Source organism: Cherax quadricarinatus, chromosome 72 (genome assembly GCF_038502225.1).
Source record: "Cherax quadricarinatus isolate ZL_2023a chromosome 72, ASM3850222v1, whole genome shotgun sequence".
Lineage (NCBI taxonomy): Eukaryota > Metazoa > Arthropoda > Malacostraca > Decapoda > Parastacidae > Cherax > Cherax quadricarinatus.
Window position 1 is genome coordinate 956,211 of NC_091363.1, and position 16,476 is coordinate 972,686.

The following is a 16,476-nucleotide window of genomic DNA, read 5'->3' on the forward strand; positions in this document are numbered from 1 at the left end:
CATAATCTAATAAACTACTTTCATTACATGCTACATCATACCTTGTATATTTATTTATCCTCCTTTTCATAAAATATGTATTACTTATTACCAAATCTCTTTCTACACATAGCTCAATTAAAGGCTCCCTATTTACATTTACCCCTGGCACCCCAAATTTACCTACTACTCCCTCCATAACATTTTTACCCACTTTAGCATTGAAATCCCCAACCACCATTACTCTCACACTTGATTCAAAACTCCCCATGCATTCACTCAACATTTCCCAAAATCTCTCTCTCTCCTCTACACTTCTCTCTTCTCCAGGTGCATACATGCTTATTATAACCCACTTTTCACGTCCAATCTTTATTTTACTACACATAATCCTTGAATTAATACATTTATAGTCCCTCTTTTCCTGCCATAGCTTATCCTTCAACATTATTGCTACTCCTTCTTTAGCTCTAACTCTATTTGAAACCCCTAACCTAATCCCATTTATTCCTCTCCACTGAAACTCTCCCACCCCCTTCAGCTTTGTTTCACTTAAAGCCAGGACATCCAGCTTCTCATTCATAACATCCACAATCATCTCTTTCTTATCATCTGCACAACATCCACGCACATTCGGACTTCCCACTTTTACAATTTTCTTCTTATTCTTTTTAGTAATCTTTATAGGAAAAGAGGTTACTAGCCCATTGTTCCCGGCATTTTAGTTGACTTTTACAACACGCATGGCTTACGGAGGAAAGATTCTTATTCCACTTCCCCATGGATATAAAAGGAAAAGTAATAAGACCAAGAACTATTAAGATAAAATCAAAGAAAACTCAGATGAGTGTGTATAAATAAATGTGTACATGTATGTGTAGTGTGACCTAAGTGTAAGTAGAAGTAGCAAGACATACCTGTAATCTTGCATATTTATGAGACAGACAAAAGACACCAGCAATCCTACCATCATGTAAAACAATCACAGGCTTTCGTTTTACACTCACTTGGCAGGACGGTAGTACCTCCCTGGGTGGTTGCTGTCTACCAACCTACTACCTACCTATATATATATGTATATATATATATATATCCTCCATGGGGAAGTGGAACAGAATTCTTCCTCCGTAAGCCATGCGTGTTGTAAGAGGCGACTAAAATGCCGGGAGCAAGGGGCTGGTAACCTCTTCTCCTGTATATATTACTAAATGCAAAAGGAGAAACTTTCGTTTTTCCTTTTAGGCCACCCCGCCTCGGTGGGATACAGCCGGTGTGTTGAAAGAAAGAATATATATATACATGTATATATATATATATATATATATATATATATATATATATATATATATATATATATATATATATATATATATATATATATATATATATATATATATATATATATATATATATATATAATCCTAGGTAGTAGGTTGGTAGACAGCAACCGCCCAGGGAGGTACTACTGTCCTGCCAAGTGAGTGTAAAACGAAAGCCTGTGATTGTTTTACATGATGGTAGGATTGCTGGTGTCCTTTTTTCTGTATCATAAATATGCAAGATTTCAGGTACGTCTTGCTACTTCTACTTACAATTAGGTCACACTACCCATATATGTACAAGCATATATATACACACCCCTCTGGGTTTTCTGCTATTTTCTTTCTAGTTCTTGTTCTTGTTTATTTCCTCTTATCTCCATGGGGAAGTGGAACAGAATTCTTTCTCCGTAAGCCATGCGTGTTGTAAGAGGCGACTAAAATGCCGGGAGCAAGGGGCTAGTAACCCCTTCTCTTGTATGGATTACTAAATTTAAAAAGAGAAACTTTTGGTTTTCTTTTTGGGCCACCCTGCCTTGGCGGGATACGGCCGGTGCATTAAAAAAAAATGTATATATAAATAATTGCAATTCCATATTACATGGTATGTTGCATTAATTTACAAGCACATGAATTTTTTGCCTTTGTTTTGAAATTTTATTACCAAAACTTCAACATACTGTAATAAATATCACACCCTTTTTAACTCCTTGGTAGACCTCTCCTTATTACATATATGTTACCAAACACAAATAACCCGCACATAGAAGAGAGGAGCTTACAACGACGTTTCAGTCCGACTTGGACCATTTACAAAGTCACACTAACCAGAAGTGGAGCAGGATGGCTATATATAGGCAGGAAGAGGTAGTGGTGGTGGTGGTAGTAGTAGTAGTAGTAGTAGTGGTGGTAGTAGTGGGGAACTAAGGAGGAGGAGCCAGTCAAATATAAAGAAAGGGGAGCACTGCAAGGGAGCTAGGTGCCCACAGAGGGAGAGCAAGTGCACAGAGGTGGGGGGAAGGGGAAGTGATGAAATAAATAATGAGGGAAGTGTATCGTTCCAGTCACGATATTGTGCCTTTTTTTGTTATATATGTTACCAAGACAGCATAATCTCACTGAAACCAACTGAGCCATATAAAAATAAAGTTTTTGATAGCTTTTTAGTATGATACATTATTATAACCTTTGGGTCCTACAATTAAACAGTCACAGTTATCATACTTTTTTTTGGGTTCTTTTGTCTCAGGCTTAGTGAACTTCTAGTGTGTGTCCGCGACGTGCAGCTTGAAGATGAGGTGCCAAACCTTCCGTCACTCAGTGATCTTCTTGGGGATGAACTTGACCATTATCACCTGGCCAAGTCATACTTTGACCTCAAGGAATATGACAGGTGCTGTGCACATATCAAATTATACCTAGACTTAAGCCAGTTATCCTAAAACTGTTTCTAAAAGCTTAGTATGTAATTTATTTTGAGGCTTATTATACATTAAATTTTTGAGCACCTTTCATGTTTACATTTACATAGTGTAGGTTAATAAGTTGATAAATAAGACAATTATGCAATATTTGAGTAGTATATTTATTCTGGAAAAGTTTTGCTGTCCATTGGCTTCTTCAGTCCAATGTAGAGAAAAATGGAAGATGAGGAGTTTGAGATAATCAGTCCCTCAGCTGAAGTCAATCTTGACAAAAGTGCAGCATATTGTTGAAGATGGGGTTTTCTAAACCATTTATTCATACAGGCTGATCAATTCTACATACTGATGTATAGTAATATCTTTGGTGCCTCTGTAAACTAGAAAATATCTTCCGTTATTCCTTGGGTTGAAATTCATTGCCTAAAATGCATCGATTTATTTCATGAAAAAAAAAAGCTATACAGAGAAAATTTGTGCTTTGCAAGGAGAAGAGAATGTGGTTTAACGGGATTTATGAGTAGGCATACTGGATGGAAATGAGTACATGTGTGGTTTGATATGATTTATGAGTGGGTATAATGTATGGAGCTGAGTATGTAAGTATGATGTTTGGATATGAGTACAGTGGACCCTCGACCAACGATATTAATCCGTTCCTGAGAGCTCACTGTTAGTCGAAATTATCGTTAGTTGAGTTAATTTTCCCCATAAGGAATAATGGAAATCAAATTAATCCGTTTCTGACACCCCAAAGTATTGAAAAAAAAATTTTTTACCACATGAAATATTAATTTTAATACACACAAACTGAAGAAGACATGTACAATTACATGACACATACCTTTATTAAAGATCTGGTGATGATTGATGGGATGGGAGGAGGGGAGAGTGTGGATGGTGTTAGTGTTTAGAAGGGGAATCCCCTTCCATTAGGATTTGAGGTGTCAAGTCCTTTTCCAGTGTTACTTCCCTTCTTCTTTTAATGCCACTAGGACCAGCTTGAGAGTCACTGGACCTCTGTTGTACAACATATCTGTCCATAGAGGCCTGTACCTCCCGTTCCTTTATGACATTCCTAAAGTGTTTCACAACATTGTCAGTGTACAGGTTGCCAACACGGCTTGCAGTAGCTGTGTCAGGGTGATTTTCATCAAAAAAGGTTATCACACTATGTATGCCACTACGATTCTTAAATCTCTCAAACCAACCTTTGCTGGCCTTAAATTCACTCACATCACCACTAGTTGCAGGCATTTTTCTAATTAAATCGTCATGCAACTTCCTAGCCTTTTCACATATGATCGCTTGAGAGATGCTATCTCCTGCTATCTGTTTTTCGTTTATCCACACCAATAACAGTCTCTCAACATCTTCTATCACTTGCGATCTCAGTTTCGAAAACATAGTTGCACCTTTGGCAAGAACAGCTTCCTTGATTGCCTTTTTCTTGGCCACAATAGTAGCGATGGTTGATTGGGGTTTTGTGTACAACCTGGCCAGCTCGGAGACACGCACTCCACTTTCATACTTAGCAATGATCTCTTTCTTCATATCCATAGTAATTCTCACCCTTTTTGCTGTAGGGTTGGCACTAGAAGCTTTTTTGGGGCCCATGGTGACTTATTTTGCAGGTGCAATCACTAAAAACGCTGTGATAATACGAAATGTTCCGATTGTATGTTTGGATGGGACCACGGTGGCTAGCTGGCTTGTAAACACTGGCGCGCTCAGGCCACAAGTGGACACGTCTCGAACAGAACGAATCGCGTTGGTCGAGTTTTTTAGCGCTAGTCGAGGCAAAATTTTTGCATTAAAATGTATTGCTAGTCGGATTTAACGTTAGACGATGCCATCGTTGGTCGAGGGTCCACTGTACATGTATATGAATAACATGATGGATGGTGATGAGTATGTGGTGTAACATGTTTTATGGAGATTAGTGTATTGCTATTCATAACCCTTTGCTTTTCTTTTTAAGATATATACACTGTTAACCTACTGTTGTAACCCTAATGTATCTTCTTTGGAAACAAAGTTCTCTTATCTGTCTTATCTAGTTACTTTCTGTGTCAAAGTATTTTTATGTATTTTGGCATATATACTACACTGGATACAATATACAGTGGAACCTCAAAAATCGAACTTTCTTCGGTCCAGAAGTCTGTTCGAGTGCCTTTACTGGATGAATTTATTCCCATCAGGAATAATGTAAATTAGATTAGTCCATTTCAGACCCTTAAAAATACACTTATAAAAGCACTTACAAAAATACACTTGCGTAATTGGTTGTGTTGGGAGCAGTTCGATTTTTGAGGTTCCACTGTACAGCCTCTCCTCACTTAACGACATTCTTGTTTACCGACAACTCGGACTTATGATGGACACTGACCAGTATGCATACCTAAATAATGTAAATTAACCCTTTGATTGTCGCAACCCCCAATCCTGAGGTGTCTCCTGGTGTCGCAAAATTTAAAAAAAAAAAAAATTATTTTTTCTTATGAAATGATAGAGAATCTTTTCCCGATTGTAATGACACCAAAAAAACGAAATTTGATGGAAAATTGACGGAATTATGCTCTCGCGAACTTAGCGACCTCGGTGCTGTTTACAAATCGGCGATTTCGCCCACTTTGAGCCCTATTTTCGGCTAATTCCCTTGTTCCAGTTGCCCAAACTCATAGCTATTTCTTTAGAACTCCATTTTTTCTATTGATTGAGTACAAGAAACTGCCCATTTACCGATTTCAACTACCTAATAATGTGGTCAGAAATTTGCAATTTGGCCAATTTCACGAAAACTAAAAAATATGACAATTTCAAAATAAGGTCCAGAATGAACAATGCAGACATTCCTGGCTCTAAAATAACATTTTCTTTGTTCATCAGTCACGTCTCCAGGCCTCTCTGATATTACTCTTGCTTTCTATTTTGAATTTTTATTCAAACAAAAAATAGAAGACTTACTATTATGCAGACTATTGCAATACTGTAATAATTGTATAAATAACATCAACCCATTCATGACTGCATATTAGAATGGCTAGTTGGACATTTATTGGACAATGGCATCATTTGTTTACTTTTGAACATTGGCAAAAATAAAAAATTTCCCCTACTTTGAGCTCCATTTCTAGGTTCTTTTTATAGTAAAATCAATCAAAATCACCTCTATTTCTATAACATGTTATCCATTCTATCAAATGAGACATGATTTCTATAACATGTTATCCATTCTATCAATTGAGACCAAGAAAACGAGAATACAACCATAAATACTATACGAAAATAGACCACAAAGTCAGCATTTTAATTAAAAAAAACGGTCAGTTTTTTTTTTCTCATTATGCACTGCGTGCTCCAGGATTTTTTTTATATGGTGCACACTGACCACACAGACCCATTCTCTCACATGTGGGCCTACCAGCTTTCTCCTGCTTGATTTGAAGCCGCTAGAATTTATGAGTATATATACGTCAAACACGGTACCTCGTAAGACGTATATATATGGCCGCGACAGTCGAAGGGTTAAAGCTGATTTCCTCTATTCAGTTTATTATAATGTACAGTACACTACTGTATAAACATTTAAAAATATACCTGAAATGTTATAAATGGTGCAAAAGTAACATTAAAACAATATCAAAGATGGTTGACACAAACCCACTACCATTATAATATGCTCCTCACTTAGCAATGAATTCGTTTACTGATGTGGCCTTAAGAACAGAACTCCATCGTTAAGTGAGGAGAGGCTGTATATAATTTTTACAAGAATTTTAGATGGGAATGTTGCAGTGTGCTTGGTTATTTAAATTGTGATGTCAACACAATTCTGGCTTGACAACTATTGAATGAACAATGTTGAATGTGTTTCTCGACCTGGGTCACCTTACCTTGATCAGAAATCGCTGATCAAGTGACTACCTCACCGGCAACTACCCGAACACTCTGTTCCTAGCTCCGACTAACCCATACGAAGTCTCCCTTATTATCAACGCACTAAAAAACAAGGCAGGAGATTTAAATACCTTACCACCCTTTATATACAAAAAAGTGTCACAAGTGCTATCACCAATCATTGCAACACTCTTTAACAAATCCATTGAATCCTCCACCTTCCCTACAGTACTCAAAATAGCAAGGGTCACCCCGATCCACAAAGGAGGAGACCAAACAGAGTTGAATAACTATAGGCCAATATCCAACTTACACCCTCTCTCAAAAATCTTTGAAAAATTAATTCATAAACGAATCTACTCCTACCTTATCTCCCAAAACATACTCAACCCCTGCCAATTTGGATTCAGGCCTAATAAAAATACTAATGATGCTATTATACACATGCTAGAACATATATACACTGCAATAGAGAAAAAAGAAGTCCCACTGGGGATCTTCATTGACTTACGTAAAGCTTTTGATACAGTTGACCATGACTTGCTCCACGTAAAATTGTCACACTATGGTATAAGAGGGCACTCCCTCAACTACCTCAAGTCATACCTCAGCAACAGAAGCCAATATGTGTACGCAAATGGGGCAAACTCTTCTGCGCAACCAATTACAGTTGGTGTCCCACAGGGAAGTGTCCTTGGCCCTCTTCTCTTTCTCCTATACATAAATGACCTTCCAAATGCTTCGCAATTACTCAAACCCACACTATTTGCAGATGACACTACATACGTCTTCTCTCACCCGAGCCCAGTCACGCTAGCCAATACTGTAAATACCGAATTACAGAAAATATCTACCTGGATGAGGACTAACAAACTTACACTAAACATTGACAAAACCTACTTCATTCAGTTTGGTAACAGAGCTACAGATGTCCCTCTTAACATAATGATAAACGGATCACCTATCACAAAACTAACAGAGGGAAAATTCTTAGGAATCCACCTTGATAATAGACTCAAATTTCATACACATATACAACAAATTTCTAAGAAAATTTCCAAGACTGTAGGCATACTATCGAAGATACGGTACTATGTTCCACAGTCAGCCCTCCTGGCCCTTTATCACTCTCTTATTTACCCCTATCTCACCTATGGAATTTGTGCATGGGGCTCAACAACAATTAACCATCTCAGACCACTAATTACTCAACAAAAGGCTGCAGTTAGAATGATAACAAATTCTCACTACAGGCAGCACACTCCACCAATATTCAATACACTAAACCTACTCACCATACAAAACATCCATACTTATTACTGCACCTATTACATACATAGAACACTTAACTCTGATATTAACCCTCCCCTCAAACATCTCCTTACCAACCTCAACAGAACACATGACCATAACACAAGGCACAGATCACTCTTTGATGTTCCTCGTGTTCATCTCACACTATGCAAAAACTCAATGCACATAAAAGGCCCTAAAATCTGGAATTCATTACCTGTAAATATAAAAGAAACACTACCTGTTTATAAATTCAAGTCTCTTCTCAAAGATCACTTACTCACCCAAAACCAAATAAATACTGAATAACTGAACCTTATAAATTGTATATCTTAAATGTTTCTCACAATTATATCACATAAATGTTAAACCTAAAACAGAATCTAACTTTATTATTTTTTAAATGCACTACCTAATAGAATCACTACCTAACTGAATGCAACCATATGACCTGTCTTTGTAATACTCACTTGTGCTTTATAGTAATCTGTTTACATTAATGTTTTATCACTGATTTCATCATTGCTTAGTTAATCTTAAGTTAATTTTAAGCCAGCCCGTAATGCTATGCATAGTATAAGTGGCTTTGGCATACTGCTCTTATCTGTATTTTTTTGTACCTCTGTATGTGTGCTCAAATTAAAATAAATAAAAAAATAAATAAATAAATAAATGTAGTAAAAAAGAAAATGTTGGTTGTGAAGAATGAAAGTCACAATGCCAGTTGATAAATAACTTGCACTTAGAGGCAAAATGTCGGAACATCTAAAATTTTCTCTGTAAATGTGGGATATTTGCCAATATTGGTCTTATATGTATCAGTGCTGTATAAATTTGTGCATATTTTATTAACAAGAAAATAGGTGCATTGATATATGCAGTACAGTACTTTACATATGTAGAATTTTTCTCTAAAATATATATTTGCAGCTACATATATTTATTTTTGACTCTGGTTTTGGCTAACAGGTGTGCATATTTTACCGAGAACTGCACCACAGACCTTGGGCGATTCCTTCACCTATACTCAAGATATCTCTCAGGCGAAAGGAAGAAGAACAATGACATTGTGGATACTCTTGGTAGGTTGGTAGGTTTAAGGTGCTTGGCATTGTAATGCAGTCATATTGGTTAATCTTGCATTCCTGCCACTAAAATCGTGCACATAACAGTATAAAACTTGGACCTGGAAAATTTTGGCAAATTATCTATATGCAAGCAAATTAAGTACAATTTGTCCACCAAATTCACTAGGTGTTGCATTCCAAGAGGTCCTGTAAACGTAGAATCTGTAAATGATTCATAATTATGTCCAGATTTTTGGATCGTAAACCTTGCCAGCATCAAGGAACCTTACTTGAGGGAGGTTCCATTGAGCACATTTTGAGTAAGCACCTCTGTTTAGTTTGCAGTTTAGGAGGTCATGCACCAAGCTTAAAAAAAAAAAAAAAAAAAAAAAAAGGCACCACGAAAAAAATGTGTGTGTAATGTAGCTTATTTGTGGGTTAAACATCAGTAAAAATGGTGCATTATCAAATTCCACCACGAATTAAAAAAAAATTGGTAGGGTTGACTGTAGTAGAAAATTATGGGAGTTACACTTATAATCTTATAATCTAAATAATCTAGCTATCTATTCTGTCAAGTTATTTTTAAGGTGTGTTTATCCTTAAGTCTGTTCGAAATGCATTGAGTAACTATGGGCTTTTCCATGTATGACACAACCTATGTTCAGTAAATCACTGTTTTACAGTTGTATCCTCATGGAGATTCAGGGGACAACTGTAAAGCCTGACTTGAATCTGCACTCTGAAGGAGGGGTGAGGATGTTGCAGCTCAGAGGACCATCTGAACTGTAGTGTCAGCACACTTCTGGCAAGACATAGATTAAATGATGATGGTATATACATAAATATATATACAGTGGACCCCCACCATACGATGGCATCGTGTTACGTTAAATCCGCTATACGATACATTTTAATGCAAAAATTTTGCCTCGCCTCATGATAAAAAACTTGCCAAACATTATTCCTCCCAAACCTGTTCGTCCAGCCTGTGCACATCAGCTGGACTGCCATCATTGTTTACAAGCCAGGGTGGCCAGTTGCATGCATACATTCGATACATTTTGTATTATTCCATTGTTTATAGTGCTTGTAACTGCTAAATTAGCCACCATGGGCCCAAAGAAAGCTTCTAGTGCCAACCCTGTGGTAAAAAGGGTGAGAAATACTATCGTACCATAGTCAGCTGCTGCTGCACCATGGTCAGCTGTTGCTACACCACAGCTGCTGCTGCACCACCATCAGCTGCTGCTGCTGCACCAGTCAGCTGTTGCCGCACCACGGTCAGCTGCTGCTGTACCACAGTCAGCTGTTGCTGAACCACAGTCAGCTGCTGCTGCACCACGGTCAGCTGCTGCTGCACCACAGTCAGCTGTTGCTGCACCATGGTCAGCTGTTGCTGCACCACAGCTCCCCTCAGGGAAGATTCCTTGATGTTGGTGAGGGGCTTTTGATTTAGGGAATTGGATCTGTGCTCCAGTTCCCCAAATTAAGCCTGAATGCCTTCCACATCCCCTCCCCAGGCGCTGTATAATCCTACGGGTTTAGCGCTTTCCCTTGATTATAATAATAATGCACCACAGCTGTTGCTGCACCACCATCAGCTGCTGCTGCACCACTGTCAGCTGTTGCTGCACCACGGTCAGCTGTTGCTGGACCAGTCAGCTGTTGCTGGACCAGTCAGCTGTTGCTGGACCAGTCAGCTGTTGCTGGACCAGTCAGCTGTTGCTGGACCAGTCAGCTGTTGCTGCACCACGATTAGCTCTGGCTGCACCACGTGTGGCTTAACGGGAAACAATTACCGAGAAACGATTAACCCCAGAGGGTTAGCCACCCAGGATAACTCAAGAAAGCCAGTGCATTCATCGAGGACCATCTAACTTATTTCTATTGGGGTCCTTAATCTTGTCCCCCAGGATGCGACCCACAACAGTTGACTAACACCCAGGTAAACAGGAAAAAATGCCTGGAACTAGTGCTCATATTGGTGAATTTAAGGCCAGCAAAGGTTGGTTTGAGAGATTTAAGAATTGTAGTGGTATACACAGTGTGATAAGGCATGGTGAAGCTGAAAATTTCCAACCCCAACAAGTGTTCAATTGTGATGAAACAGGCCAGTTCTGGAAGACAATGCTTGTAGGAGTGAGGAAGAGCCAGTTGTGAGTGTGGGGGAAGTTCGTGAGGCAGTAGGTAAAATGAAAGGGGGTAAGGCAGCCGGGATTGATGGGATAAAGATAGAAATGTTAAAAGCAGGTGGGGATATAGTTTTGGAGTGGTTGGTGCAATTATTTAATAAATGTATGGAAGAGGGTAAGGTACCTAGGGATTGGCAGAGAGCATGCATAGTTCCTTTGTATAAAGGCAAAGGGGACAAAAGAGAGTGCAAAAATTATAGGGGGATAAGTCTGTTGAGTATACCTGGTAAAGTGTATGGTAGAGTTATTATTGAAAGAATTAAGAGTAAGACGGAGAATAGGATAGCAGATGAACAAGGAGGCTTTAGGAAAGGTAGGGGGTGTGTGGACCAAGTGTTTACAGTGAAACATATAAGTGAACAGTATTTAGATAAGTCTAAAGAGGTTTTTGTGGCATTTATGGACAGGGTGGAAAAGGGGGCAATGTGGCAGACGTTGCAGGTGTATGGTATATGAGGTAGGTTACTGAAAGCAGTGAAGAGTTTTTACGAGGATAGTGAGGCTCAAGTTAGAGTATGTAGGAAAGAGGGAGATTATTTCCCAGTAAAAGTAGGCCTTAGACAAGGATGTGTGATGTCACCGTGGTTGTTTAATATATTTATAGATGGGGTAGTAAGAGAAGTAAATGCGAGGGTCTTGGCAAGAGGCTTGGAGTTAAAAGATAAAGAATCACACATAAAGTGGGAGTTGTCATAGTTGCTCTTTGCTGATGACACTGTGCTCTTGGGAGATTCTGAAGAGAAGTTGCAGAGGTTGGTGGACGAATTTGGTAGGGTGTGCAAAAGAAGAAAATTAAAAGTGAATACAGGAAAGAGTAAGGTTATGAGGATAACAAAAAGATTAGGTGATGAAAGATTGGATATCAGATTGGAGGGAGAGAGTATGGAGGAGGTGAATGTATTCAGATATTTAGGAGTGGATGTGTCAGCGGATGGGTCTATGAAAGATGAGGTGAATCATAGAATTGATGAGGGGAAAAGGCTGATCGGTGCACTTAGGAGTCTGTGGAGACAAAGAACTTTGTCCTTGGAGGCAAAGAGGGGAATGTATAAGGGTATAGTTTTACCAACGCTCTTATATGGGTGTGAAGCATGGGTGATGAATGTTGCAGCGAAGAGAAGGTTGGAAGCAGTGAAGATGTCATGTCTGAGGGCAATGTGTGGTGTGAATATAATGCAGAGAATTCGTAGTTTGGAAGTTAGGAGGAGGTGCGGGATTGCCAAAAATGTTGTCCAGAGGGCTGAGGAAGGGTTGTTGAGGTGGTTTGGACATGTAGAGAGAATGGAGCGAAACAGAGTGACTTCAAGAGTGTATCAGTCTGTAGTGGAAGGAAGGCAGGGTAGGGGTGGGCCTAGGAAAGGTTGGAGGGAGGGGGTAAAGGAGGTTTTGTGTGCGAGGGGCTTGGACTTCCAGCGGGCATGCGTGAGTGTGTATGATAGGAGTGAATGGAGACAAATGGTTTTTAATACTTGACGTGCTGTTGGAGTGTGAGCAAAGTAACATTTATGAAGGGATTCAGGGAAACCGGCAGGCCGGACTTGAGTCCTGGAGATGGGAAGTACAGTGCCTGCACTCTGAAGGAGGGGTGTTAATGTTGCAGTTTAAAAACTGTAGTGTAAAGCACCCTTCTGGCAAGACAGTGATGGAGTGAATGATGGTGAAAGTTTTCCTTTTTCGGGCCACCCTGCCTTGGTGGGGATCGGCCAGTATGCTAATAAAAAAATATTATATATATATATATATATATATATATATATATATATATATATATATATATATATATATATATATATATATATATATATATATATATATATGTATGTATGTATGTATGTATGTATGTATGTATGCATGCATGCATGTATGTATGTATGTATGTATGTATGTATGTATGTATGTATGTATGTATTTTCCTTTTTTGGGGGGGAGGGGGATCATCATACCTTGGTTGGAGACGGCCGATGCACAAAAAGGATTGTACAAGTACTCCTCGACTTTCGATGGGGTTACATTCTGAAGAACCCATCATAGGTTGAGAATATTGTGAGTAAAATATGAATGTGATATGATTAATAAATAAGTAAATAAATAACTGTTGTCACTGAATAAGTAAATAAGCAAATAATTGCTGTAACTAAATACCAGACTAAATATCAGAAGCAGGAGACACACTTGGGTATTTAGTAGACAAAATGGGCTTAAGGAACAAAAGGGCACAATACTGTGACTGAAACAAAGGGAAAATTGGGAAAACTTGGTTGAACATGGGAAAAAGTTTGATGGCTACTGAATGTGCATTGCTATTACACCATCATAAAGTCAAAATATCATCAGGTGAACGAGAAGCACCTGTATAAAAGATGCTTACAAGCTATAATAATTTTTTTCAGTTACCAATGATGAGCACAAAGGTATATACCTAAAGGAGCTACACACGGAGCTCTCCAAAATGTATACACTTCATTCTAACTCTACATCTAGGTTAGTACGTAATTGTTTTATTTTTTGTAGTTAACAAATATGGGTAATTACTTTTATTCATGTGTTTCAATATTTTTGTCCTCTTTATTATCTTTCACTTGAGTTTTCTTAAGGTTTTGATATAGATTAGTTTTCATTAAGTGAGGAAGTGATTGAGAGAGAAAAATATAGAGAAAGTTAAGGAGTTCGTATTAAAAAATCTACAACTTACTTTTTCTCTTTGGTTTGATAAAATCCCATAAATCTCACAAAGTCTATCATTAGCTCAGTAAGATCAGTAGGGTTTGTCAGAATACACTTACTTTAACTTTGCCATTTTACCATAATATCAAAAAAACATTGACCATTGAAACTTTGCAAAACTTCAGCAATCATTACCTCATAATAGTTTGAATACAAAAGTTGTAGAGAGGAGAAACTAATGTGTTGTGACAAACAAACTTTCAGACTCATTCTTACTGAGACTTCAACAGTTTTACTACTTGAGGTTTACCATTACTTAAGTGGCAGAGAGTAAAGGTTCCTCTTCAGTTTAATTTTTCAATAATTTTTGTTATGGTTCCAGTCCTATGATAAAAGGAAGCATTATCTTTATTTATTTTGCCTGATTGTAGGTAAACACCCCTCAAGAGAGGTGTTTTGATGCCAGTGAGGGGCTCTTGATCTAAATAACTGTACCTGTCCTCTCCTTAAACCTAGCCTGATTGCCTCCTGTTCCATAGGCATTATATGATCCCTTCACTATTAGTGCATACAGTAAAGGTATGCATATGTACCTTTAAAATTCTGGCAAGATTTGCTGTGTAAGTGTGTATTAAAAGTTTGTACACATTTAGGTCTTTTGTGTAGGATATGCAGTACTCTATATGCATCTAATAAATGTGTAATTTTAATGTTTTCTCCTGTGCAGAGACTTGGGTGACACTGACATGGATGCCTGGCTGTTGTGGCTTTATGGAGTTGTGCTGAAGCGTTTAGATCTTACTAGACAGTCTGTGGATGTATTGTGTCAGGCCCTGCATCTACAGCCCTTACACTGGGGGGCTTGGCTGGAACTGGCAGCCCTCATTACTGACAGAGAAATGGTAAATGCAGGAGAGTAGGGCCCCACTTATACGGCGGGTTAGGTTCCAGGCTACCGCCATAAAGTGGAAATCGCTGTAAAGCAATTCACACTGTTTTTCACATATAAATGCTTCATAGCATGTTTACACTATCATATACAGTGGACCCCCGCATAACGATATTAATCCGTTCCTGAGAGCTCATTGTTATGCGAAATTATCGTTATGCGAATGAATTTTCCCCATAAGAAATAATGGAAATCAAATTAATCCGTGCAAGACACCCCAAAGTATGAAAAAAAAATTTTTTTACCACATGAAATATTAATTTTAATACACACAAACTGAAAAAGACATGCACAGTTACATGACACTTACCTTTATTGAAGATCTGGTGATGATTGATGGGATGGGAGGAGGAGAGAGTCTTAGTGTTTAGAAGGGGAATCCCCTTCCATTAAGACTTGAGGTGTCAAGTCCTTTTCCGGGGTTACTTCCCTTCTTCTTTTAATGCCACTAGGACCAGCTTCAGAGTCATTGGACTTCTGTTGCACAACATATCTGTCCATAGAGGCCTGTACCTCCCGTTCCTTTATGACTTCCCTAAAGTGTTTCACAACATTGTCAGTGTAATAGTCACCAGCATGGCTTGCAATAGCTGTGTTAGGGTGATTGTCATCAAAAAAGGTTTGCACTTTAAGCCACATTGCACACATTTCCTTAATCTTTGAAGTAGGCAACTTCTTCAATTTCTCTCTCCCCTCCTCCGAAGCAGTTTCCTCAGGTGTGGCCTCATGCTGATGAAGATGATCTAGCAGCTCATCAGTGGTTAGTTCTTCATTGTCCTCCTCCACCAACTCTTCCACATCATCCCCACTAACCTCCAACCCCAAGGACTTTCCCAATGCCACAATGGATTCCTCAACTGGCATAGGATTCCCAGGGTTAGCCTCAAACCCTTCAAAATCCCTTTGGTCTACACATTCTGGTCACAGTTTCTTCCAAGCAGAGTTCAAGGTCCTCTTAGTCACTCCCTCCCAAGCCTTACCTATAAGGTTTACACAATTGAGGATATTAAAGTGATCTCTCCAGAACTCTCTTAGAGTCAATTGAGTTTCTGAGGTCACTACAAAGCACCTTTCAAACAGAGCTTTTGTGTACAGCTTTTTGAAGTCTCCAATAACCTGCTGGTCCATGGGCTGCAGGAGAGGAGTGGTATTAGGAGGCAAAAACTTCACCTTAATGAAGCTCATGTCCCCACAAAGTCGCTCTGCCACGTCTGTAGGATGACCAGGGGCATTGTCTAACACCAGGAGGCACTTAAGGTCTAATTTCTTTTCAGTTAGGTAATTTTTCACATTGGGGGCAAATGCTTGGTGTAACCAGTCATAGAAAAAGTCCCTAGTGACCCATGCCTTACTGTTTGCCCTCCACAGCACACACAAATTAGCCTTGAGGATATTCTTTTGCCTGAACGCTCTGGGAGTTTCAGAGTGATACACTAATAAAGGCTTCACTTTGCAATCACCACTAGCATTGGAACACATGAGAAGAGTAAGCCTGTCTTTCAAAGGCTTATCTCCTGGGAGTGCCTTTTCCTCCTGAGTAATGTAGGTCCTGCTTGGCATTTTCTTCCAAAACAGGCCTGTTTCATCACAATTAAACACTTGTTCAGGTTTCAGTCCTTCACTGTCTATGTACTCCTTGAATTCCTGCACATATTTTTCAGCTGCTTTGTGGTCCGAACTGGCAGC

At 38.8% G+C, this 16,476-nt stretch overlaps 1 protein-coding gene across 1 annotated transcript in view; it reads left to right on the forward strand.

Moving 5' to 3' along the window:
• The window catches only part of LOC128701400 (cell division cycle protein 23 homolog), a 55,184-nt gene that overhangs the window by 10,701 nt on the left and 28,007 nt on the right, over positions 1-16,476 (forward strand). Inside the window, exons 2-5 of the mRNA XM_070100257.1 lie at positions 2,548-2,691; positions 8,885-8,997; positions 13,568-13,658; positions 14,569-14,743. Of these exons, the coding sequence (XP_069956358.1) occupies positions 2,548-2,691; positions 8,885-8,997; positions 13,568-13,658; positions 14,569-14,743 (523 nt within the window). The remainder of the gene's footprint in view (positions 1-2,547; positions 2,692-8,884; positions 8,998-13,567; positions 13,659-14,568; positions 14,744-16,476) is intronic.